Here is a 21498-nt window from a genome sequence, read left to right as displayed (position 1 = left end):
GCAGGCGTCCCGGCCAATCAAGACAATGTGACAAGACGTGCAGGTCCCTCGAAAGCACAGATTACCAACTTGCTGACCTACATACATACATACATGATGCTCTCTGTATTCAATTAAGAAACCTCTTCTGATAGCACATCATCGATGCGACCGGGGACGAGAAGGCGAGGTGTCGGTCGACAATTTAATTGTCGTGGAGTGCCTAAGTGTTGCACCTGTGCGAGCCACTCGTACAATCAATTCTACGTCTCGCAGAATCGAACGCCGACAGGAATTCAGTGTCACCACCCACTTCATCTTGAATAAAACCCCCAATCATCCTTCTCAAGCCACCTGCCTGCCTTCGCCGTTGCTGCGCCTGGCCCGCCCCGGTCGTTGCGACTCTTTCTCATTGAACCCGGCTTCGGCCGCGCCTCTATGCCTTGCCATTTCCTCTCTGCTGTCTTTCCAACACATTTGACTGCCAGCCCAATTCGACCACATCCAGTCCAGCCTCAACTTTTAGTTCAACGCACCAACACAAGACGGAAGACACAGTATTCTTACCCACCGGGCCAGACCCGACCGCAATGCTCCCTCTGCGACCCGAGGCAGGACCCCGTCTGGTTTATTTCGCCTTGCATGGGGTCGGCTCAGGCGCGTCCCACCATACGCTCCTTGCCGCACACTAACACGAGCAACTCATCAAAGCCTGAATCCGCACTCACTCTGGGAAACCCATGAGCCTTCATTTAATTCCGCGTCCAAAAGAGACTTTATCGGTTTGGGAAAACCTCCTGACCTGAAGAGTTTTCCCACAAGCAGAGATGTTGACAGTTGTTCTCTTTCGAGTCTTGCTCCGTCGATAAGATATGGTCAGGAAGTTGACTCGTCGAGACTCCAGAGGCCGGCCAGACTAGTAGTAGATAGGGGTCAAACCCCATCTCAATAGAAGAGAGCATGTTCGGATTGACAACTCAATTGTCTGAACGTGGCCTAGCGAGGGGGAAGAAAACTCTTTCAACTCAAGTCCTTCCTGAGAAAGACCCTTATCCGCACAGCGGCGCTAAACCCCGACCACCTCGCCCAACTCAAAAGGCACCAAGTCGTGCCTGGGCTAAGACAAGCGGGGAAACGCATCTCGCAGAGTGCACCGCAAAAAATGCAAGCAGCCGCCCGTGCCTCGTCCTGATTCGCCAGAATCCGCATTTCCAGCAAATGGAAGCCCAAAACCAAGCCCAAAACCAGCCCAGCCCAGCTCACACCGCTCTCGGTCTAGCGGTATCCCGCTTTGCTGCATCTCGCCCTCTCGATAGCCGAAGATCCCCCAAGAATGCCAAAGTCTGTCCTGGGCTTCTTTCAACGGGCACTCGGTCTGTCTCGCCAATGCGCAGTAGCGTGTGGAGATCCCATTTTCAGCCTCAATCATCCTTCAACGTCGTCGTCAACATTGCCGTCGTTGTTGTGAGACCCGTGTAATTTCCAGTCAAATACCAACCTACCTTAGGTATGCACACCAAGGTACTGCCAACTTGCCTATATCACGCTCAGATATACCAGGAGCAGCCTGTCACACCGGCAAACGGCGCCGCCAAACGACGTCATCCCCCACCGCTGAAACCCCCGTCCTCAAGCCGCCCATCCTTGATTCAAACGATTTGTGTGTACCTCGTCGACCACATTTCCCAAACCCGCTCTTCTCGTGACAGCTTCAGAATACAGATGCAATGCCTACAATCCACACTGGGAAATCCGATCACCATGCGGATAACTTCCCCAGCAACCAACACTCGCCCGTTCACACAAAAAACAACGTCGAAACTGAAAACAATCCAATGTGGCCGTGCATGAACCCCCCCTCCCGTCCAACGCACGTCACAACATGAGAAAACTCTAAATGCGCGCCGGCCGCCTCTCCCTCCGCACCGCATAACCAAGCAAGGCCACCGTTGTCATGGGCTGCACGCGGCTGCACCCTCGGCCCGGAGCTGTAAATTGCATGAACATCGGACGGGAGAGGTCGGCTGACGAGATGCCTAACCTCGAGAGACTGCTGTTGTCTCGTGCCTGGCAGGGACCAGGCTTCGAGCGTGGTTGTTTCGACGCCAAGACTATGACAATGAACAACTCCGTCCCCTTGTAGAAGCCGGGCAATGGATCTTCAGAAAGCCATATGGGGAAAGGTGACATGAGACCCGTATGTATTGTCAATTCCTGTTGTACCTGGATCGTTTGTTTAGCTTTGATCATTTTGTCCGAACGAGCGGCGCACTCCGGCCCCGCAGCTTCGGAGACGGCGGCCAAGACCGGCCCTGTCAGTCTGCGTAGGTAGGTACCTCGTCATGCGTCTCTGTCTCTGCCCTCACTCACCGTCTCCGCCCCCGGAGTAGTATTCGACACTGTCCATCTCGAATAAATCTTCGCCTCCAGAGTCTTTTGAAGAACCTCCTCATTATTCGGGGCGATGGTCGTTCATCAGGTTGATCGACTCTGCGAGTCTCCGAAGCCGCCTTCCCAGTTTCACCGACTGCTTGTTCGGCCTCACTGGCTCCTCGACCGGTCCTTGTCGTCTGCGTCGATGTCAGATTTGGGGTTTCTCAGGCCCAGCGCCAGCATCAGGGCATCAGTTTCCGCCGCGGCTTCCGTCTCTGCAGCAACGACCTTTTCTTTCGTCTTCTTCTGCTCATCATCCCGAATCCGGTTGAGTGTCTCCCCGACGGAGTACCTTCCTTCCTCACGGGGACCCCACACCTTCAACATCCAAACCTCAAACTCGACTTCGTTCCTGCACAGAAACCGGTCATTCTCGTCCTTGACCAGATCACCGTTCGAATCCCTCGCATACTCCAGCTCCATCTCCTCGTCTTCGCTTTGGGCTTTGTGACAGAACGACGACGGCCACCATCCAATCCAGTGGGTAAACCAGTCCGTGTCGAAGAGCTCGGAAGGATGTGTCGGGCTGGGAAGCTTCTGAAACTCGGTGATGGGGTGCCTTGGGTTAGTCTTGCCGGTTTTTGTCATGCACCAGACATGAGTGTGGGTGTAATCCAGGATCACGAGGCGCGGTTGGACCAGGTCATATTGGCCATGGCGCATGGTGATAAGGGCTTGGTCTGGGTCGACATCGCCAAATTCCATCCCCTGGTGCAACCAGTGTATTCCCTCTTCAATCAGTTGCCTCACAATTTCCTGCCTGGTCTCTTTGTGCAGCGAAAGCGAGATGCGTTGGCCGTTTGTATTCTGATGGAAGACTTGGGTCGTATTGCGAGGAATCAAATCTCGAGTCTCAGGATGGCGTCGGCACAGTGATTCGACGGACAGACCGTCGACGTATTCCATAAGGATAACCGAAGCACATCTATACACCCTTTGCTTTTTTCCGTCGAGGCCGAGGTCGAATACTGCCACATAGGAGCCGTAGAACTCCGGCGTGATGTGCGGGAAACCGGTGAAGTTCTTGGCGTCCAGGTGTCGATAGGCGCCATTCTCCCGACTGAGGGCTTTCTCAGCCATCTTGTCTGCGCTGCAGCCGGGAAAAGGTGGGAAGAATACGGCGTCAAAGGACTTGCAGACGATCAATTCTGGCCAAATGCCGCCCTTACGGGGGCCGTGGACGCTAGAGTCGTGGCTGCGGAGATGCTGCAGTGTCTTGCAGACGGTAATCTGAGCCCTTTTCTTTTTACCGGCTGATAGCGGTCTGACGATCTCGAGGACAACATCGGGAGTTGGCGGCAAGTTGGTCGGGTCGAAGCCCCGAACCCAGCCAGGAGGAAGGTCAGCTGGGAGTGGATTTGGAATATAACCCTTGACGCCATAAGGATCGACCGGTTTATAGGAATAGAGGTTCAGACGCTGCGTCGGGTAGTAACGGGCGACTTCCAGTTCGATGCTGGACTTGAATTTCCCGGACTTGAATTTCCCGGACATACTGGGCTACCGATGTCGGCGGTCCACGAGGAGTCTGAGGGCAGGTTGGCGATTTCGCAAGACGGGCTGGTTGTGAGATTAGGCCGATGATGTCAGGAAGGAGTTGATAGCGATCGAATTCCCCCTCGATAGCTAGTTGAGTAGGGATTGGGAAGGGGTTTGGAAGTGGTAGGGGGCGGACAGAACCGCGATGGTCTCAAACAGAGTCAAGGGAAGAGTAAACGAGTTGGGTTTTGACGTACCTAAGCGGCCGCTCAAGGTAGAGGTATGTGATCCAAAAGTCACAGAACCTTTAAGGAAAGATTCGTGTGCTGTTCCTTCCGTAAAGGTTTCCAGGCTGAGCAACCTAGATAACGAGAGGCGCTGTGCCCATGGTCGAAATCAGACTTTCCGCTCATTAGATTTTTTTCTCCGTTTTCTCTTCGGCACTCCAGGTACCCTCAAACCGTAAGAACCGCTCTTGCGCAGCCGCATCTCTCCAATCTCTCTTCAAAATCCATGCAGCTCTCTCCAAAGCCTTTCTAGGCATCCTCTGTTCTTCGTCTTACCATCCTCTTTTTGCCTACCAAACCACAATCGACAACGCAACATAGCACTTCATCATGGAGGGATTTCTTGAGCTTGCAACCTGGGATAAGCCTGAGGAGATGATACTGTTGGCAAAAAGCTGACCCTATTTCCATACGAGCCGGTACGCCCATATGGCACGCCCGCATACCATTCACCTCGAGGCGTGCGCAACTTCGACCCCAAGGCCGACTTCGCCAGGACCCAAGCCAAGGTTCAAATCGAGAAAATCATACGCGTTGGTCCCGAACGAGAGTCTCAAATCTCCAGCTGCAAGGTACTGGAGGCCCCGGTCGAAGAACGCCCAGCCTTCTACCAGTCACCTCTCAGCCTGATCCCCAAGAACAAGGACTCCAAAGCCCGCCGCCCGCCCCTGACTAGGAAGCTCGTCGGCAAGGTCTACGACAACACATGGCTTCCTAGCTGCTTTGTTAACCCTAGCCCTGATACAGGTTACTTCAGCCGTGAGCATGCCGCCTACGCCTACTATCGCTGGAATAAGAAGACGGGCTACCCGCATACTATGCCACAGTTCTACGGTGGCTGGGTGGCGAAAGTCAAGTATGGTACGAATATGACGGGTGAACCACAATTCAAGTACGTTGGTCTTATCCTTATTGAGTACATCGACGGCCGCTCTATTGAGGACCTGTGTTTTCGCGAAGATATCGAAGAAGGATATATTGGCGAGCTCTGCCCTTACGAATTTTCTTTTGGCATATCTGGCGAGGGCAACCAGATTAGGCGTGTTACCTTTGACGAGAAGAATCGACAGCTTGTTATCCAGATAATGCTCCACGGTATTTGCCAAGGTTTCCAACTCGGGGTCGAGCATCACGAAATTTCCCCGAAGAATGTATTCGTTACGTTGAAGAACGGTACGCAGGACTTGAAAGAATTACGAGTCGTATTTCTTGACCACGATGATACTCAGGTATGGTTTGAGACAAAATATTCGGAACGACGCGGGAATTCAAGGTACTGTTTACAGAAGCTTCCTTTTCCAACCCACCCTCGGGAAAGATGCAGTGTCGTGGCTTTGGAGAAGTTCCAAGGCTGGTGGCCTCCATCTGCCAACGGCCGTCCTGAACACGAGGTAGAAAAAGAGTTCAAGCAGTGGCTCTAAGTGAAGAGGTCTTTGGTCCCCTGATTGAGGCGACGGACAAGAAAGACTTGGTCAAGCAAGACAAGATGCGGCCGTACGCCAACAAAAGGTATTCTACCTTCGACACGCTGGACTTGATTGGGGAGAGACAGGACGCAATGCTGGACGTCATAATTCCTCAAGTTCTCACCCTTCTACGCAACCTTGAAGACAAAGATTCTTTGGGACAGGATTTGGAGAGGGCCATTCAGAGGGCGTTGGAAAAGGTCACCTTGCATAACACCGTCACAGGCTCGCGACACCCACCTTCGCACCATAAACTTCGGCGAAGACGTCTCGATTAGGACTGTTCTGATTCTGGTATCGCATAAAGGCTACTCGGTAATGAACATCCACTGTTCGATCCATGTTATGATCTCACACGGCTGTAAGCCGGGATACAACTCTAACCCCAAACATACCTGCATCCACTATTGTCACTTGCACTAAATGCTCCCGCATCCCTTCTCACACCTTATCCCAAGACGCACCGTCTCCTGCCAAAACCACTCATAGTGCCATGCTGGCCGTCTTTGAGAATTATCGCCTCGCAGACTCATACATACGTAGCGCAACTGTGAGTCAGCCTATCAAGCATTTACCAACTCAAGGAGCAACCCACCTTCGTCCTCCTGAGCGGACACTTTGCGTTTTCCATGTGTTTTGCTTCAAAACCTTGCTGCAAACTCGCTTTCTAGCAAAAGACTGGTCTTCTATTCTCTCTGAGCGGACCACGATGGTGCTGCGGTGGGCGACGCAGGGGATGACGATGTCAATGAATGGAGTATCATGCTTCTCTACTATGCTGATCAAGTGTCACACTTCCCCTGACTGGTCTTTCTTCTTTGGCCTCTCGATGTCGTCGAGCCCGTACCACTTTCAGAGCGCCTTGAAACTGCTCAACGTCTGGTAAGTCGCGTGAGCTTCCGGCGTCTTCCGCCCGCAGATTTCTCAGAGCGTCCTTGAGGTCGCGAAGCTCTTGCGCTTTTTGAAATGCCACAGCCTCTCTAACCTCTCTATCCTCATGAGCCCCGAAGAACTGGGGGAAGTAGTCGATCTCATCCTCGTTGTCATTGTCGTCCTCGTCATAGTCATCATCATCGTCGTCGCCGTCGTCGTCGTCGTCGTTGTTATTATCATCGGCGGTGGCATCGTCCGTGACATCAATGGCAACATCCTCGATCTGTCCACCCTTCTGCTCCTGCCTCTCTTTCTCCTCGTACCACTCAGCGTGCGCATCTTTAAAGGCTCTCTTTGCCGCAGAAACCACTGCATCCATCGCCAGCTTCATCGATTTCTCCTTCACAGCGGCCCACTCTGCTGCCTCCTCGGCCTCCTTCACGGGGTCCCTCAACCAGTCCCGTAACGCCTTCTCCACCGCGAATGCCTCCTTCGCCGCTGTCTCCCTCGCCCTTTCCTCCGCCTCTTGTATCAGGTACAAAGTCTTGTAGACTGAGTATCTCCCATCCTCAAACGGGCCGAAAGTCTCCACGAGCCATTCATCATACTCGATCTCGCATTTATGGCGGAGCCGACCATTGTCGTCCCTGATGCGAATCCCTTCGGAGTCACGGGCCCACTCGGCCTCTCTCGCCTCATTATCGTTCGTCGTCTCGTAGCAGTACGACGAAGGCCAAAATCCGATGGTACTGTGTAGCTCCTCAAAGTCAAAAATCTGCATCGGGTGGACAGGCTTCGGGAGCTTTTGCAGGTCGTAGAGGCGATGTCTGTCGACAGTTTTGCCGACACGCGTCATACACCATACATCGCTCATTGTATAGTCCAAAACCACCGCTCGGGGCACTTCCAGGTCGTGTTGGCTATTCTTGATGGTAATCATGATCTGGCGGGCCTCAATGGCCCCAAACTCCAAGCCCACGTGCAACATCTTGACCAAGCCATCAAGCACTTGTCTCATGACCTCCTTTCTGTTCTGCTTGTGAAGTGCAAGGGTGACCGGACTACCGTTGGCATCGTAGTGAAAGATGGGGAGCAGGTTGCGGGTGACGAGTTCATGCGTGGTGTCATGACGGGTGCATAGGTTCTCCATTGAGAAGCCTTCGACATGCTCCATGAGAATGACCGGAACGCACCTGTAGGCTTGGTGCTTGTCCTCAAGTCCAAGGTCGATGAGGTCATCGTCTTCAAATCCAAGGTCGAACACTGCGACATATGTACCATAAAACTCGGGCGTCGGGTGAGGGAAGCCGGTCATGTTGTTTGAGTAGAGGTATCGATAGGCTCCAGCCTCTCTGCTCAGCGCCGCCTCCGCTGCCTTATCCACACCACGACCCCCCAGGATTGGGTAGAAGGGGGGGTCAAACGCCTTGCAGACAACGAGGTCGGGCCACTGCTGACTCTCGCGAGGACCCTGGACACTGGGGTCATGGTGGTTCTCGAGATTCATCACAATCCTGCATGCGGTGATCTGATTGCACTTCTTGATGCCCCATGACAGGCCCTCGAAGACCTCAAGGATAAGATCTGGAGTCGGAGGTAGATTGGTCGGATCAAAGCCACGGACCCAACCAGGTGTGAGGTCATCCGGCAAATTATTCAGCAAGTACTTTGTGGTTCCGTGGGGATCAACGGGGGTGTACGAATACAGATTCAGCCGGCGGCCTGCCCTGTAGCGCCGAACCTCCTTTTCTATCTGAGGCCAAAACTTCTGAGACATGGCGAGTGCTGAGTTCTGGAAGCTGGAAGTGGTGGTGTGCTGATGATGAAGGGTTATTGGTGATGAACTGTGTTGGTTGTGACTGATGGCAGAGTGGTGTGACTTGTCGAAGCCTGCGAAACAGGCGCGTGAAAATGGACAAGTATGGAGTGTGTTCTCTGCTGTCATGTGTTATGAGAGAGGTCAAACGGAGAAAACGCTTTGCATTGCGATACCTCTCAAGGTTACCCGTAGAGCTTGTTTTTGGAACCTGCTTGGTTTTGAGCCGTTGCCGCTAGGAGGAACTGTCCTATCGTCCCTTTTGCGTGTCCTTAGGGCTTTGTTGCTGCTCCGCAAGTCTTCTTTTCTCTTGTCGCTGTCGAAGAAGGTCCTCTTTGACCGCATCAAGCGACTTGAAGAGCGAATATTTGCCATACGGGTATGGCCATTCAGCGCCGTCCTCCAAACCCTCCTCGACTTCCGCGGCCTCTACGAGCGGACCGAACACCTCTTCGCTAACAATCCAATCTTCGTACTCCTTCTTACTGTTGAAAGTAGCTGGTTCATTGCCGTACCAGCCGTCCGGAGGCGACGAAAACCAGCCGACAAAGTCGTCAACAGCCCTGAAGCCGAATCGAAGCCGTGGATGCGGCGGGTATGCCAGGTGTTCAAGAAGCTGTTTGAGCTCTAACGGCCCTTGTGCCTCCGTAGTCTTCGACCAGACCTGCGCTAGCATATGCCCAAGAAGGACAGCTCTTGGCTTTTCCAGGTCGAAATCCCTATCACGCATCGTGAGATAGATGTTCTTCGGTTCAAACATCTCGTGTTTGACGCCGACGTGAAGATGGCACACGATTCCGTGTAGAGCCTGCTTTAATATGTCTTGGCAAAATTCTTTCTCTAGTTCGAGACAAACCTGGCCCTCTTCCGCATCATCGGAATCGTGAAAGAAGACACGACCCTCGAAAGGGAGAAGCTGACCATATTTGTCCCTATGACAGAGAGCCTCGATTGAATGGCCGATTATATGCTCCCTCAGAACAACACCAACGAAGCGTTCAGTCACACGGCCAGTAGATCTCTGTCGGGCTTGGATGCGTGCAACCCAGCAGCCATAATACTGAGGCGCAAAGTGGGGATGACCTGTTAAGCCCTTGGTGAAGAGATGTCTGAGAGCTGCATCTGCGCAACTCAGATTTCCGTCAGCTTGCTCGTCATTGTCGTAGGGAGCACCTGTGCTACCAGGGTAAAATTCTGGATCGAAGATCTCTGCAGCAATTTGCACCTTGACAGGCTTGCCGTCCTTGGTCAACTGAGTGAGTTCTTCCGGTGATCGTTGATGCTTGGGGGCTTCGACCAGATTGCAGGCAAGGATTTGGGCAAGATGATTGTCACCGCCGTGAATCATGTCGTCAATCTCGATGACTGCGGCTTCCTCGGCTCTGTTGTTTAGAGTTGTTGGGTCAAAGTTTCTCATCCAACCTGGATGGAGGTCGCGGGGCAACGGATTGCGCGTGTACTGTGAGCGTCCGTGGGGTTCTGCGGGCTTGTACGGCCATAGTTCTAGTTTTGTTCCCGGCTGGTACTGCTTCGTGGGTGATATGTATCGGAATGTCGACATTTTGTTGCAATCATGCTCCGGAGGTTCTGCAAAGAAATCTGGATTGAGAACTACTTTTCGACTCTGGGACAGGTTGAGCTGGTTGATGGCTGCTGGTCGAGAAACGCAGGGTGAGATGAGGAAAGGGATGGAGGTGAGGGGAGTTGGGTCGGTTCGAGACGCAGTAGACACGGCGCACAAGAATGAAGAGAAAATGAGGAGCCGCAGAGGTGGGCTTGGGATAGTTATGGGTGCCCTTGCTGGGGTTCACAAATGGTCGATTTGGAGGAATTCAATATTCCCTCTGGATATCCAATGTCAGCATCAGGACGTAGAAAAGGGAGTCATGATTTGGGCATACTTCTCGCAGAATTGGTATCGATTTTGGGACCAACCATGTTTGCCGTATTAGATCGACTGCTTCTCGTCTTTAACCTACCTTACCGTCGTTACCGTTACTGCTATCGTCGTCGTCGTCGTCGTCGTCGTCATCGCCGCTCACATCGTCTTCGATAAGGGCAATGAAGCACACAGGAAATATAGCCGCGCAGACACAGGGAAGTTAGGCGATCTCTTAATTTATTTCTACTATGTGTAACCTTTCGTCCGCGCAGTGGACAGATTGATATCAGCAAGAGCCTGCACATTTGCGTCACTATCCTTCTTGAGCTCTTCCTCCTCTAGATTTCTGCGTCTCTCCTCTCGTTCCTCTAAAAGTTTTGGCTTAATTGGGTCAAGCGTCTTGAATAGAGAGTACTTCTTGTACGGATGCGGCCACTCAACGCCCTTGCCCAGCTCGGCCTCCACATCCGCAGCCTCAACCAGTGGCCCGAAAGCCTCGTCACTCACAAGCCACTCATCGAATTCAGCTTCGTTATCGAAGTCACCTGGCTCGTCGCCCTCCCAGCCCACTTCAGGGGAGGGCCACCATCCTATGAAGTTCTCAAGTCCTGTGACACTAAACCGCTGGAAAGGATGAGGTGGATGGGGAAGATGCTCCAGTAACTGTACAGGACCCTTGGGGCCCTTGGCCATTTTTGTCTTTGACCATACCTGTGTGTTCGTGAAGCCAAGCAGCACAGCCCTCGGCCAATCCAAACCCACCTTTCCGTTGCGCAAGGTGATGAATACCTTGCGCGGCTCGAAGACATTATGCTGAACGCCGATATGCATGTGTTCGACGAGACCATTGACGGCCTGCTTCATGACTTCTTGGCACAGCTCCTTGGAAATTTCCAAAGTGTGGAATCCATCGTCGACATCTTCGGGCATGTGGAAAACGACGTCGCCATCAGGAGGAATAAGTTCGTCGTATTCATCGCGGTCGCAAATATCCTCAATTGAGTGGCCATTGATGTACTCCTCGAGGACAAGGCCGACGTATCTGAAAGCGTTCTTGTCGTACGTATCAACACGGGTCGCCCAGCAGCCGTAATATTGGGGAACGACATGTGGGTGTCCAGTCTTATTCTTCGAGAAGAAATGCTTGAGTGCGGCGTCAGTGCGGCTGAGGTTGCCATCGGCCTGTTCTGCGTTGCTGTAAAATGTGTACTCGTCGCTGGGGTAGAACTCGGTGTCGTAGAGGAAGCCGACTACCTGCGTGCCATCTCCGGGAAGCCTGGCAGCATCGCCCCGATACGAAACTGGCGGTTGAATGACGTCGAATAGAATGACCTGAACCGTGTTGTTGTCGCCTCCGGAAATGACCTTGCTGACTTGAAGCACGGCTTGCTTGTCGACATCTTCCTTGCGTGTGCTGCGAGTCATCTCGAGATCGAAATCTCGAAGGTGATCAGGGGGAAGATCATCCGGTAGAGGATTCCGAGTGTACTCAGACAGGCCGTGGGGCTGCACTGGCTCATACTGCCAAAGAGTCAACCGCGTCCCGGCCTTGTACTGCTGGGCGGCCGTGATGTATTGAGACGGGAACATCTTGTAGCTGACAGAGATTGCGTTGATGGTTGAAGAAGGTCGGGCTGTCGCACGTGTCGAGTACGCTTGAAGACGCGGTGGCAGGCTCGGCAAGAACAAGAAATAAGGGTGATGCTGGGAACAGAGAATTTGCGTGATTCTGAATCCAGATGGTGCAGGTCAGCAGGCTCAGTGTGTCAATTTCATTCTAGCAGATAAGCCATTTCTAATAGGGAGAAGGGTTGTAGTGGCTGATACTCATCAAGGTTACCTACACACGGAATTGGGGGCTTAAACACATAAATAGGCCGACCTTGACATCGCATAAGTAGTTATCTTGAAAGGAAGTAGCGAGTTGTGGGTAGCACTGTACACTAGGAGAAGTTCTTGATTGTCTTCGCTTTTGAAGACATTGTGAAAGGCATGAAAACAGTCAACACGCCCCCGTCAACTCAACTCAACGGACGGCAGAGATGGCGACGATAAGGACGACAACGATAGGGACGACAGCAGTAGACACGTATTGAGCATAGCACATGAAGGGTAGGAGTTGCTTTTCCCTCGTGTGAAGTGGACAGAGCATTTCGGCCGTCGGTGGACCGTTTCCCCCAGGCTTTTGCAACATTCAAGCGCACTTTGGTGGCACCAAGTTACCATGAGGAGGGTTATGGCTTTTCTATGGCCGCTCCTTGTTCCATCGCCTTCTTAGCCCACTTGGCGCGAGGTAAAAGGTGGTTGGTCTTTCGCTACGAAAGCGAATAGACACCTGAGCTGTGAGAGTGTCAAAAATTCAAATTGTCCAAAAACGGCAAAAGGATATGTTCCGAAACCGAGAATCGAACTCGGGGCTATGCCTATCCTCGCATCAAGGATGAGAGGGCATCATGTTGGCCACTACACCATATCGGATGGATGTGTGATTGTTGACGTGGAGAGACGGCAAAGCTCTTCATCAACGAAGACGCCAAGGTGGGGCTTCTCTCTTCGCTAGCCAGGTTGGCAGGACAAGCACAAATTTCGCGCTAGATGGTCCTTCGGGGTCAAACAACCGCCTGAAGCATCTCATATGGTTGAAAATCAATGATAACATGAGAGCAAGTTGATGAAGGTGATGAGCAGTGATGCAGGATATGAGATTGAAGAGCTGGCACGAATGACGTGGAGGTGGATTGCAGTTCTCCGGGGCTTACGTCAGAGCTCCAATGACTAATCGCCGCTCGGTATCGATATGCATGTAACAGGGGCACAAACAACCTTTGAATTCGGCTTCGACATCTCATAGAAACAGCTTCATACGACCGCCACGACTTCGAAAAACTGTCAGGAAGGTCAATTTCGTCAATTGGAAGAGTGTGTTCAGATACCCATATGCTTCTCATCACACTATGCTCACTAGCCTTGGCAGCACCATCCCTCACATGAGTACCAAGCTTCCAAGGGCATCAGCGCATATAAGTCGACGAGTTTGCGGGGCAACGTTCACACCTCGAATTCGTCTCCCTTCAACAACACACGTCCCTCGAGCTCACTTCACAACAAGTATCCGCCTGCAACAAGCACAAGACGTTCTCAAAATGGCCGCCAGCAACAAGTACTCCTCCCCTAGCTTCACCAGCCTGGTCGTGGATGCTATGAGAAAGCAGTAAGACCCCGCACCCCCCTCATTCATACATCTCACACTCACAACCGCCACAGCTACCCCGAAGAGCTCGCAGACAGACGCTGGGACAACGTTGGTCTTCTCCTCGGTAACATCGAGACCCCGGCTTCCCGCCAACCCAAATCCCCCGTCGTCCTCCTCACAAACGACCTCACCTACGCCGTCGCTGAGGAAGCAATCCAGAAGAACGCCAGCGTCATCGTCAGCTACCGTACGTCTCACGAATCTCCCATCCACCACCAAATCTAACCATCCTCCCAGACCCCTTCATCTTCTCCGGCCTCAAGTCAATCACCACAAACGACCCGCAACAAGCAACCCTCCTCCTGCTCGCCGCCCACGGAATCGCAGTCTACTGCCCGCACACCGCCGTCGATGCCGCCCCCAACGGCCTCAACACCTGGCTCGGCGACATCGTCTCCGGCGGCCCCGCCACCTCCTCCACCACCGCCGCGCCCTCCGAGCGCACCGTCGTCACCCCAATCTCCTCCACCCCCGCCGGTTTCGAGGGCACCGGCTACGGCCTGCTCTGCACCTTCCGCCAGCCCGAGTCCCTCGCGGCCATCATCCGCCGCGTGGCCGAGCGCGTCGGCATGCGCCGCGTCATGGTCGCGAGCCCGGACCCGAAGCGGGTGTCGACGGCGCGCGTCGATGCCGTCGCCGTGTGTGCCGGCAGCGGGTGGGACGTCGTCAAGGGCGCGCGCGCAGACGTCATCGTCACGGGTGAGATGAGCCACCACAACGCGCTCAAGGCCGTGCAGGAAGGCAAGACGGTCGTGACGGTGTTCCACAGCAACTCGGAGAGGGGGTACCTGACGGAGGTGATGAAGCCCCTGCTGGAGGGCGAGTTGAAGAGTAAGGAGGCGGGTGTGCAGGTATTTGTGAGCGAGGCGGACCGGGATCCGTTTGACATTATTGACATTTCGGAGTTGTAAGAGGCGGGGTCAGGGATTCACATAAAGGAGAAGCAGGTCTAGAAAAAAGTGAAGAGATTATGAATTTTTGCGGGGAAACGATTCCTATAGCAATGCAAAGGTATTCTACCACCGGATATGGGTGATGTGAGATGTGCAAATCCCCTGCTGTATCGTCCAGTTCTTCCGATTTAGTCTATATCAAGTATTTCAGCCCAGTAAGCAGTCAACTAACGCCACAACACCCTCGCTATGCCTTTAAACAACCGCACCTCGGCCTCCCTCAAGACCTTCCACTGTCCTTCGAAGTCCTCACGCTGCTCTCCCCTGTGCCCCTCAACGCCGCATCGCCCTCTTCAAGACACTCCACCACGTCCGTCCCACCGACGCCCTTCTCTTTCCAAACCTCGAGCAACCGCCTCGGCATTTCCCATAGGCTCCTCGCCTCCTCAACCTTGCCATCCTTCACCAGCTTCCGCAACTTCTCAGGCGTCCCCAGCACCTCCTTCGCAAGCTGCCTCGTCCTCCGCCGCCTCGCCGCGGCCTCCTCGTCCAAGCGCTCCTGCGACCCGGGCGGCGCCACCGTCTTGCGCAGCGCCTCGCGGATCGAGCTCGCCTGGGCATATATCCCCGCAATAGCCGGGTCAAGTGTCGACGCCATGGGGTTCAGGGGGTCCATGTTCGCGCGCATCTAGAAGCTCAGCGTCAGCAAAAGACCACATCTTCAATAGTTCACAATACTCCAACGAGGAGCGCAGGATGGCAGAGAGAGCATGCTCACCTTTCGAATCGTCTCCGTGGCAGATATCAGCTTCGAGTAATTGTCGTACACCAGCGCCTTCTTCTCCGCATCCAGCGCCCGGATCTCGCCCAGCACGCGCGTGTACACCCTCAGCAGGTCGTCCAGCGTGTTCTCCGCCAGCGCCTTGCGCACATACGCCTCGGCGTCGAAGCTCGCATTGTCGAGCTCGCTGGGCGGGACCTCGCTGTGTTCCGCAATGCCGCCGCCGCGCTCCGAGGAGACGTCGTCTGCGTCGGTGACTTCGAGGGACGGGGTGGTCGTCCCCTTTTTCAGGTTGTAGTACTCGCGGAGGGCGGCGCGGTTGGCGCGTTTGGAGGGCGCTGCCGCGGTGCCGGGGGCACCGAAGGTTGCTGAGGAGGACGGGTTCGGGGAGGATGTCGCGGAGCGCGGGGCGTCTAGGGAGGGGCGGGTTGAGGATGTTGGAGTGTGTGGCTGCGCGGAGACGCGGCGGGTGAGGGCGGGCGGTTCGCGGGGGGAGGCGATTGAGGCCATTTTCGGGTGCCGTTTTGATTTCTAGTTTCGGTTGTTGAGGGGTAGGTTGCACATAAAGAAGGGACGGAGCCGATTGAGGCTGTGGTGGTGTGATGCGTAGAGACGCTGCTGTGAAGCTCGTGATGGTTGACGGTTGCCGGTTGCGGCGCGAGGCTGCGCTGGAGGATGACGGGGATGCTGGCGATAGGTCGACAGAGCTCGTGTGGGGTAGCGGCCCCTTGGACTTCAGCTGTTCAGCGAGGCTGCGCTAGCGTGCACATGCAGTGGTTCTAATTTTGGAGATCTATAGTGGGGCCGGGCCCGGGAAGTTGGGGGTAGGTAGGTACCTTAAGTGCCTGCCAGCTTTTTACCCCACTGAAGCTATTCCCCAAGAACCTCTCTTCCAACACTGCAAACCCAACAACATCAAAATGTAAAATTTCCTACCAAAACATCGGGCATGAAAATGGACGCAACCACACAAATCCGCAACGCTCTCCACTCCCAATCCTTCCCGACGCCCTCCGTCCCCTGGACCACGACCCTGACCTCGCGCGTCCCGACCCCGCCGCTGCCCTCCCTCATCGCGACCGCCAAAGCGCGCCTCCTCGCCTCGGACCTCACGACGCCCAACCTGCTCGATCCCTCCTCGTCAGTGACATTCCCGCCCGCGGCGACGGACCCGCAGACGCCGGAGACGACGCTGCCCCGCGACGTCCCTTGCCAGGTCCTCGACGTCGAGAACCTGGCCCTCTCGCGCTGGGAGCAGGTCGAGGAGCTCGAGGCCGTGGCGCGCGGCGAGATGACCACCGGCCGGCGCGTGGTGCGGCTGGCTGCGGCCGAGGAGCAGGCCGAGTACGATAACGTCGACGAGGGTGCTCCGGGGCGGACGCAGGCGGCGGCAGCGGCGCCGCAGCAGAGGAAGAATGCGACGCACAGGCTTGTGCTGCAGGATTGCAAGGGGCAGAAGGTGTATGCGATGGAGCTGAGGCGGGTGGATAGGATTGGGGTCGGGGTTACGAATATCGGCGAGAAGGTCATGCTCAAGGCTGGGACGGTGGTGGCGAGGGGCACGGTGCTGCTTGAGCCGGAGAAGTGTGTGATGTTGGGAGGAAAGGTTGACGCATGGCAGAAGGCGTGGATGGAGGGGCGGATTGCGAGGTTGAAGGAGGCTGTCGGGGCTGATCGGCCGTAGAGGGAAGGGATGTGATGCATTAGTTGGAGTTCGGGTATACCCATTTGACTAGAGACACGATATGCATTTGCTTTGAACTTTTTTTTCGTTTTATTCATCCGTCTGGATCTATTTGATGGACACGTCCTTCACTATCATGAGCAACTTCATCTAGCCCTATTTGCCCATGACTTAACATCTAGCCTTCAGACAAATTCGGCCACGCTCGCCACATCTAGTTCCCGGAAACCGCCTCACGCAAAGAGTTCCAGCCGGCCACCGTCCACGGCGCCAAGAAAATGGCCGTCTGGGCATGCGCAGCAACACCCGTGCCGGCGTATGCCTTGGCCAGGTCCTCCGCCTCGAGCGTTCCCCGAGGCGGAACGCCCTTCTTGGCCACCGTCAACGCCATCTCGGCCGGGTACTCCTCGCCGCCAAATTCCGCCAGGTTCGACCACCCGTGCGGCAGATGTGGGTACAGCATGATGTCCGTCTGGATCTGGGTCAATACATCCTCGTCGGTGCTGTTCTCGCCGAGCTTCGCCACGGCGCCGAGCACCTCGCCTATCTGGGACTGCTCCGTGTCTGCAATCTTATCGCTCGTGCGGAGGCCCTCGAGCTCGGCGACGACGGCCTCGACGGCCTCGACGGACTCTTCGTCGTTGTCGAGGACAGCAATGACGCCGAGGAGAAGAACGGCTTGGACGTGATCGGGCTGTTTCTCAATCACATCGAAAAGGGAGTTGCGCGCCTTCTCGCGGGACTCTTCTGAGCCGTTAGCCCAGAGCACCTGAGCAAGGAGGCAGACGGCATCGGCATTGCCATCGGATTCCTCCAGAGCCGACTCGAAGCAGAGAAGCGCCTCGTCGATGTCTTTGCTGTAGTATTGCGCCAGGCCGACGGTCAGGTGAGCCGAGAGACGTGCCTTCTTGCGCTCCTCCTGTGTCAGCTCGTTGTCAGACTCGTCGCTGCTTAGCTGGAGCGCCATTTCACCGCACTCAACGGCTTGCTCGTACGAGCCGGAAGCCAAGTACGATCTGGCCAGGTCCGTCTTGGCGAGAGCGAATTGTGCGAGAGCTTGAGGCGACTCCGTAACCTCGAAGTCCGCCTCCAGGATGCCGCAGATCTTCTCAAGAATCTCGACGGCCTTGACGTTGTCGTGCGTCCGCTCTAAGAACATAGTCGACAAATGTCCGTATGCCAAGTCCTGCGGCTTCAAGTTGTTCAGTTGGCCGAGCGCGAAGATGGGCTGGATGAGCGACGAGATGTTGGCGGATGTCGCGGTCAGGATGTAGTCAAACACGGAGACGGAGAACTGGCGCCTCGTAAGGACAGATGACGACTCCGCGATTTCCATGGCATGTGTAAACAGACCCCTCGCCTCTTTTGTCTTCCCGTAGAGCAGCGCAACGAAGCCCTGACCGAGCCAAGCATGCGCGTAATCGGGATCTGTCGACTGCGCGCGGTTGAAGGCCTCGTTGGCAAGTTGCATGTCGTTCTGCAGCAGGGCCAATGTGCCCAGGTTCGTCCACGCCGCAGGGCTTCGCTCGTTGAGGTGCAGGCTTCTGACGAAGGAATGCTGGGACACCGCCGGGCTGATTTCGCTCGTTACGACACCCAGCGAGTTCCAAAAGTCGGAATTTCCTGCCTCGAGCTCGATGGCCCGCTTGAAGCACTTCATAGCGGTCTTGAGATACACACTAGACTTCTTCCGAATGCTTGATGGGAGACAGATGTGAGCTCGGTGCTCCGCCCAGCCCAGGTTGTAGTACGCGACGGCCTGCGCGTGCAAATCGTTGGCCGAGGCATGGATTGCTCGCTTGTGGCAGAGGATCGTAGCGTGGATGCATCTGGTCAGGTCGACGCCTAGTCTCTCATCTTCAGAGAATAGACCCTTGGCAGAAATGACACCGGTGCCAACATTGTCTACATCGGCAAATATTTCATAGGCCTTCTTGTCGCCGCTGTCGATGAGCGTCATGATGGACTCGGCAGGGAACTCAATAGCCTTACTTTGCACCGCAGAAAAGACGGAGCACGCGTCTGCAAGCGACTTCCAAAAGTTGAATGTCTCGACGACGGTCGCATCTGCCTTGGAAGCAAAAGCAATGGTGTCCTTAGCAAGTTGAATTGACTTGCCAAAGAGGCCCTTCTCAACACAATCAAGCGCGTTGTCAACCATGGTCTGCATAAGTGCGATGGCGACGCCATCTTCATTCGGCCGGCCATCGTTGACCTCCTGGTAGAGTGCAATGGCTTCGTCAAACTCGGCCAGCTCACGCTTGACGTTAGCAAGCATGTACTTGGTGAACCAGGTATCGCCAAGAACTTCCTTGGAAGCAGTTTCTTCCAGCCTCTGCGCATTAAGAATAGCCTTGGTCGCGGCGATGTAGCGACCTGATGAGTAGTAACTTTCTCCTAAGCCCACCCATGAGTGGTAGTCCTCCGGCGATATCCTAAGGGCTGACTGGAACGACACGATTGATTTGTGGAAATCCTGCTTGTTCAGCTCTGCAACACCAAGTGCTGCAAACGGCCAGCTGATGCCTTTCCTCTTCGAGCCTGGCGGTGGCTTCACCTTGCCAGAGTCGACCACCCGCTGAGCGACCAACTCGACTCTGTCCCAATCACCTTCGTCAGCGAATGATTGAGCCAGGCGCTTAGCTGCCTCGACTTCTGAAGATGAGAGCTCGACAGCCTTTTGGAAGCACCGTCTAGCCCTCTTCTTGTCTTTGGCGTAGTCGGCATAGTAGATGCCGAGACTTGTGTACGATGGTGCGAAGTTGAGGTTGTTTTTGAGAGAATCCAGGAAGTATGCGTAAGCACCTGTGCGACTCTTGCGAGCGGCCTTTGAAGAATCTAGGTTCCACAGACAGGACCCCAGGCGGTACTGTGTCTGTGCAAGAAGATCCTTTGACGGAGGCGTCATCTCCTCGATCAATGGGAGGGAGGCCTCCAGTTCCAGCTTGGCCTTCTCGTAGTCACCCTTGAGCGCCTGTACCCAGGCAGATTCAGTCTTGACACGGAGGTTGCTAGGATCTCTCTTCAGCGCGCGCCCAAAGAAATCGATGGCATCATCAAAGTCCTCCTCTTCCTCGTAAATGAGACCGACACCAATCAGCGCCGGGGTAGATGATGGATCGTGTGTGAGAACCTCTTCGAACAGTCTCTTTGCTTCGCCGTGGTTTCTGGGAGACTGATAGAATACCAGAGCTGTGCCCAAGTATAGCGAGAAAGAATCGCTCGTGTTCTGGAATGTCATACCGGTCTTTGTCCTCTCCGACTTCAGGAGATCCATGGACTTTCTCATCTGTTCAACGGTGCTCTCGTATTCCTCTAGATGCTGGTAGTACTCTCCCATCAAACGATGAGCGAACAACGAGTCTGACGTCGTGATACCGTCCGTCATCATCAGGATTCTATCCTGTTCTGTCAGCGGCACCATGGACACACCGCCACCCTCGTCGTCTTCACTCTCGGTCTCCTCTGCCTCGAGTGCGGCGGGCGTCGGTTTGGGGAATGGAGAGATGCTGCTGGTCAAAAAGCCAGTGATGACCTTGTACAGGTCGGTCTCAGGGAAGAATGTGCAATAGTCCCTCAGCATATTGACGTCCCACTCCTTGATCTCCTTGGCGTCCTTCCAGTTGATGGCAATCTCCCATGCGAGTCTGTAAGGGTGCTTGATAATGACCATGTCCAGGGCCAGCTTCAGAACGGCTTGAAGAGCGAAGCCCTTTTCGGGGCCAAGCGGCGCAACCAGCAGGCGGTCGTAACACCACTGGAGGAGCTTCTCCTCATACCTCCGCCGGAGCTCGTCATCGTTTGTCCAGTTGATGAGCTGTTGGTAAATGTACTCGAGCTTGCTCTGAGCAATGACCTCGCGCTTCACCTCGAGCGTGACCTCGTTCAAGCGCGCTCCTATCCTCGTCCTGCGCTCGCCGATGAGCGTGTTGATGCGCTTCTTCTCGTCGGTCTCAATGATCTGCGCCATGGTCTCGTAGGTCTTGGCGGGGTGCGGCACTCGGCCCTCAAGTGCAGGGTAGATGGGGCTTCCTGGGAGGATGACGCTCAAGGCGTCGATGTACTGGGCAGTGTCACCCTGTGATCTGGCAAAGTCGACAAACTTGTCGATGACATCCTGGCACTTGTACATGTCCTCGGCATCACGGTAGATTTCTGCCAAGCTCACCGCAGCCTGGTGGTAGGCCTCTATGCGCTTGCGGTCCTGTTTCTCGTAGAGCTTGATGAGACCCTGCCACGCCGCGGGCTCTTTGGGCTTCTGCGCAGCGGCAGTCTTGTACGCCTTCTCAGCCTCATCGACGCGGTTTTTCTTGTCAAGAGCGAAGGCCAGCAAGATGTTTCTGCAAATTGCGTCAGCAGGCTTGCAATGGAAATTGTTATTTGAGGAGAGAAGGTACGTACGCTTGGTAGTGCTTGGGCTCGCGCTCGAGGAACTCAGTCGCCTTCTGAATGGCGTCGTCCCATTTTTGCTGTTTGACAGAGTCGCCAATGGCCTTCACCGCAGCCTTGGAGCTCGACATGGTAGTTGGCGACTGAGGGTGTGAATCATGAAAGTGAGGTCTTCTTCCGATGGCGGGGCATCACCAGTGACCAGGGTGGTGAGAGCTCGCAGGAGGTACTGTTTGTGAGACGACAAGTCCAGGTGCAATGTGTGGTGAGCGCTACAAAGTGC

At 54.8% G+C, this 21498-nt stretch overlaps 9 protein-coding genes across 9 annotated transcripts; 3 read left to right on the top strand and 6 right to left on the bottom strand.

The window, feature by feature from the left end:
• Window positions 1-2520: 2520 nt before the first annotated feature.
• Window positions 2521-3906, bottom strand: CGGC5_v008122 (uncharacterized protein; the record flags this gene model as incomplete). Its single annotated transcript, XM_032023661.1, has 1 exon — window positions 2521-3906. One exon carries the CDS (start codon window positions 3904-3906, stop codon window positions 2521-2523), a length of 1386 nt encoding a protein of 461 aa, XP_031891959.1.
• A 190-nt stretch (window positions 3907-4096) lies between these two features.
• CGGC5_v008121 (uncharacterized protein) lies at window positions 4097-5418 on the top strand (the record flags this gene model as incomplete). The annotated part of the gene is made up of 3 exons (XM_066151967.1): window positions 4097-4171; window positions 4574-5351; window positions 5408-5418. 3 exons carry the CDS (start codon window positions 4097-4099, stop codon window positions 5416-5418), a joined length of 864 nt encoding a protein of 287 aa, XP_066008671.1.
• A 986-nt stretch (window positions 5419-6404) lies between these two features.
• On the bottom strand, window positions 6405-8294 carry CGGC5_v008120 (uncharacterized protein; the record flags this gene model as incomplete). Its single annotated transcript, XM_032023639.1, has 1 exon — window positions 6405-8294. One exon carries the CDS (start codon window positions 8292-8294, stop codon window positions 6405-6407), a length of 1890 nt encoding a protein of 629 aa, XP_031891953.1.
• Window positions 8295-8583: 289 nt separating this feature from the next.
• CGGC5_v008119 (uncharacterized protein) lies at window positions 8584-9894 on the bottom strand (the record flags this gene model as incomplete). Its single annotated transcript, XM_032023628.1, has 1 exon — window positions 8584-9894. One exon carries the CDS (start codon window positions 9892-9894, stop codon window positions 8584-8586), a length of 1311 nt encoding a protein of 436 aa, XP_031891952.1.
• Window positions 9895-10461: 567 nt separating this feature from the next.
• On the bottom strand, window positions 10462-11805 carry CGGC5_v008118 (uncharacterized protein; the record flags this gene model as incomplete). The annotated part of the gene is made up of 1 exon (XM_032023617.1): window positions 10462-11805. One exon carries the CDS (start codon window positions 11803-11805, stop codon window positions 10462-10464), a length of 1344 nt encoding a protein of 447 aa, XP_031891955.1.
• Window positions 11806-13358: 1553 nt separating this feature from the next.
• On the top strand, window positions 13359-14379 carry CGGC5_v008117 (Protein NIF3-like protein; the record flags this gene model as incomplete). Its single annotated transcript, XM_032023606.1, has 3 exons — window positions 13359-13426; window positions 13480-13655; window positions 13706-14379. 3 exons carry the CDS (start codon window positions 13359-13361, stop codon window positions 14377-14379), a joined length of 918 nt encoding a protein of 305 aa, XP_031891954.1.
• A 262-nt stretch (window positions 14380-14641) lies between these two features.
• Window positions 14642-15652, bottom strand: CGGC5_v008116 (Vacuolar protein sorting-associated protein 51-like protein; the record flags this gene model as incomplete). Its single annotated transcript, XM_032023594.1, has 2 exons — window positions 14642-15049; window positions 15140-15652. The coding sequence occupies 2 exons, from the start codon at window positions 15650-15652 to the stop codon at window positions 14642-14644; spliced, it is 921 nt and encodes a 306-aa protein (XP_031891662.1).
• A 445-nt stretch (window positions 15653-16097) lies between these two features.
• Window positions 16098-16826, top strand: rmi1 (RecQ-mediated genome instability protein 1; the record flags this gene model as incomplete). Its single annotated transcript, XM_032023582.1, has 1 exon — window positions 16098-16826. The coding sequence occupies one exon, from the start codon at window positions 16098-16100 to the stop codon at window positions 16824-16826; it is 729 nt and encodes a 242-aa protein (XP_031891663.1).
• Window positions 16827-17040: 214 nt separating this feature from the next.
• Window positions 17041-21346, bottom strand: ski3 (Superkiller protein 3; the record flags this gene model as incomplete). Its single annotated transcript, XM_032023570.1, has 2 exons — window positions 17041-21166; window positions 21228-21346. 2 exons carry the CDS (start codon window positions 21344-21346, stop codon window positions 17041-17043), a joined length of 4245 nt encoding a protein of 1414 aa, XP_031891668.1.
• Between the last annotated feature and the right edge of the window lie 152 nt (window positions 21347-21498).

This window comes from Colletotrichum fructicola, assembly GCF_000319635.2.
Source record: "Colletotrichum fructicola Nara gc5 chromosome Unknown KSG_Nara_v1_contig04, whole genome shotgun sequence".
In the NCBI taxonomy this organism is placed as follows: domain Eukaryota; kingdom Fungi; phylum Ascomycota; class Sordariomycetes; order Glomerellales; family Glomerellaceae; genus Colletotrichum; species Colletotrichum fructicola.
Note: the sequence above shows the minus strand (reverse complement) of the source record. Positions and strands in the feature narration are given on the sequence as shown.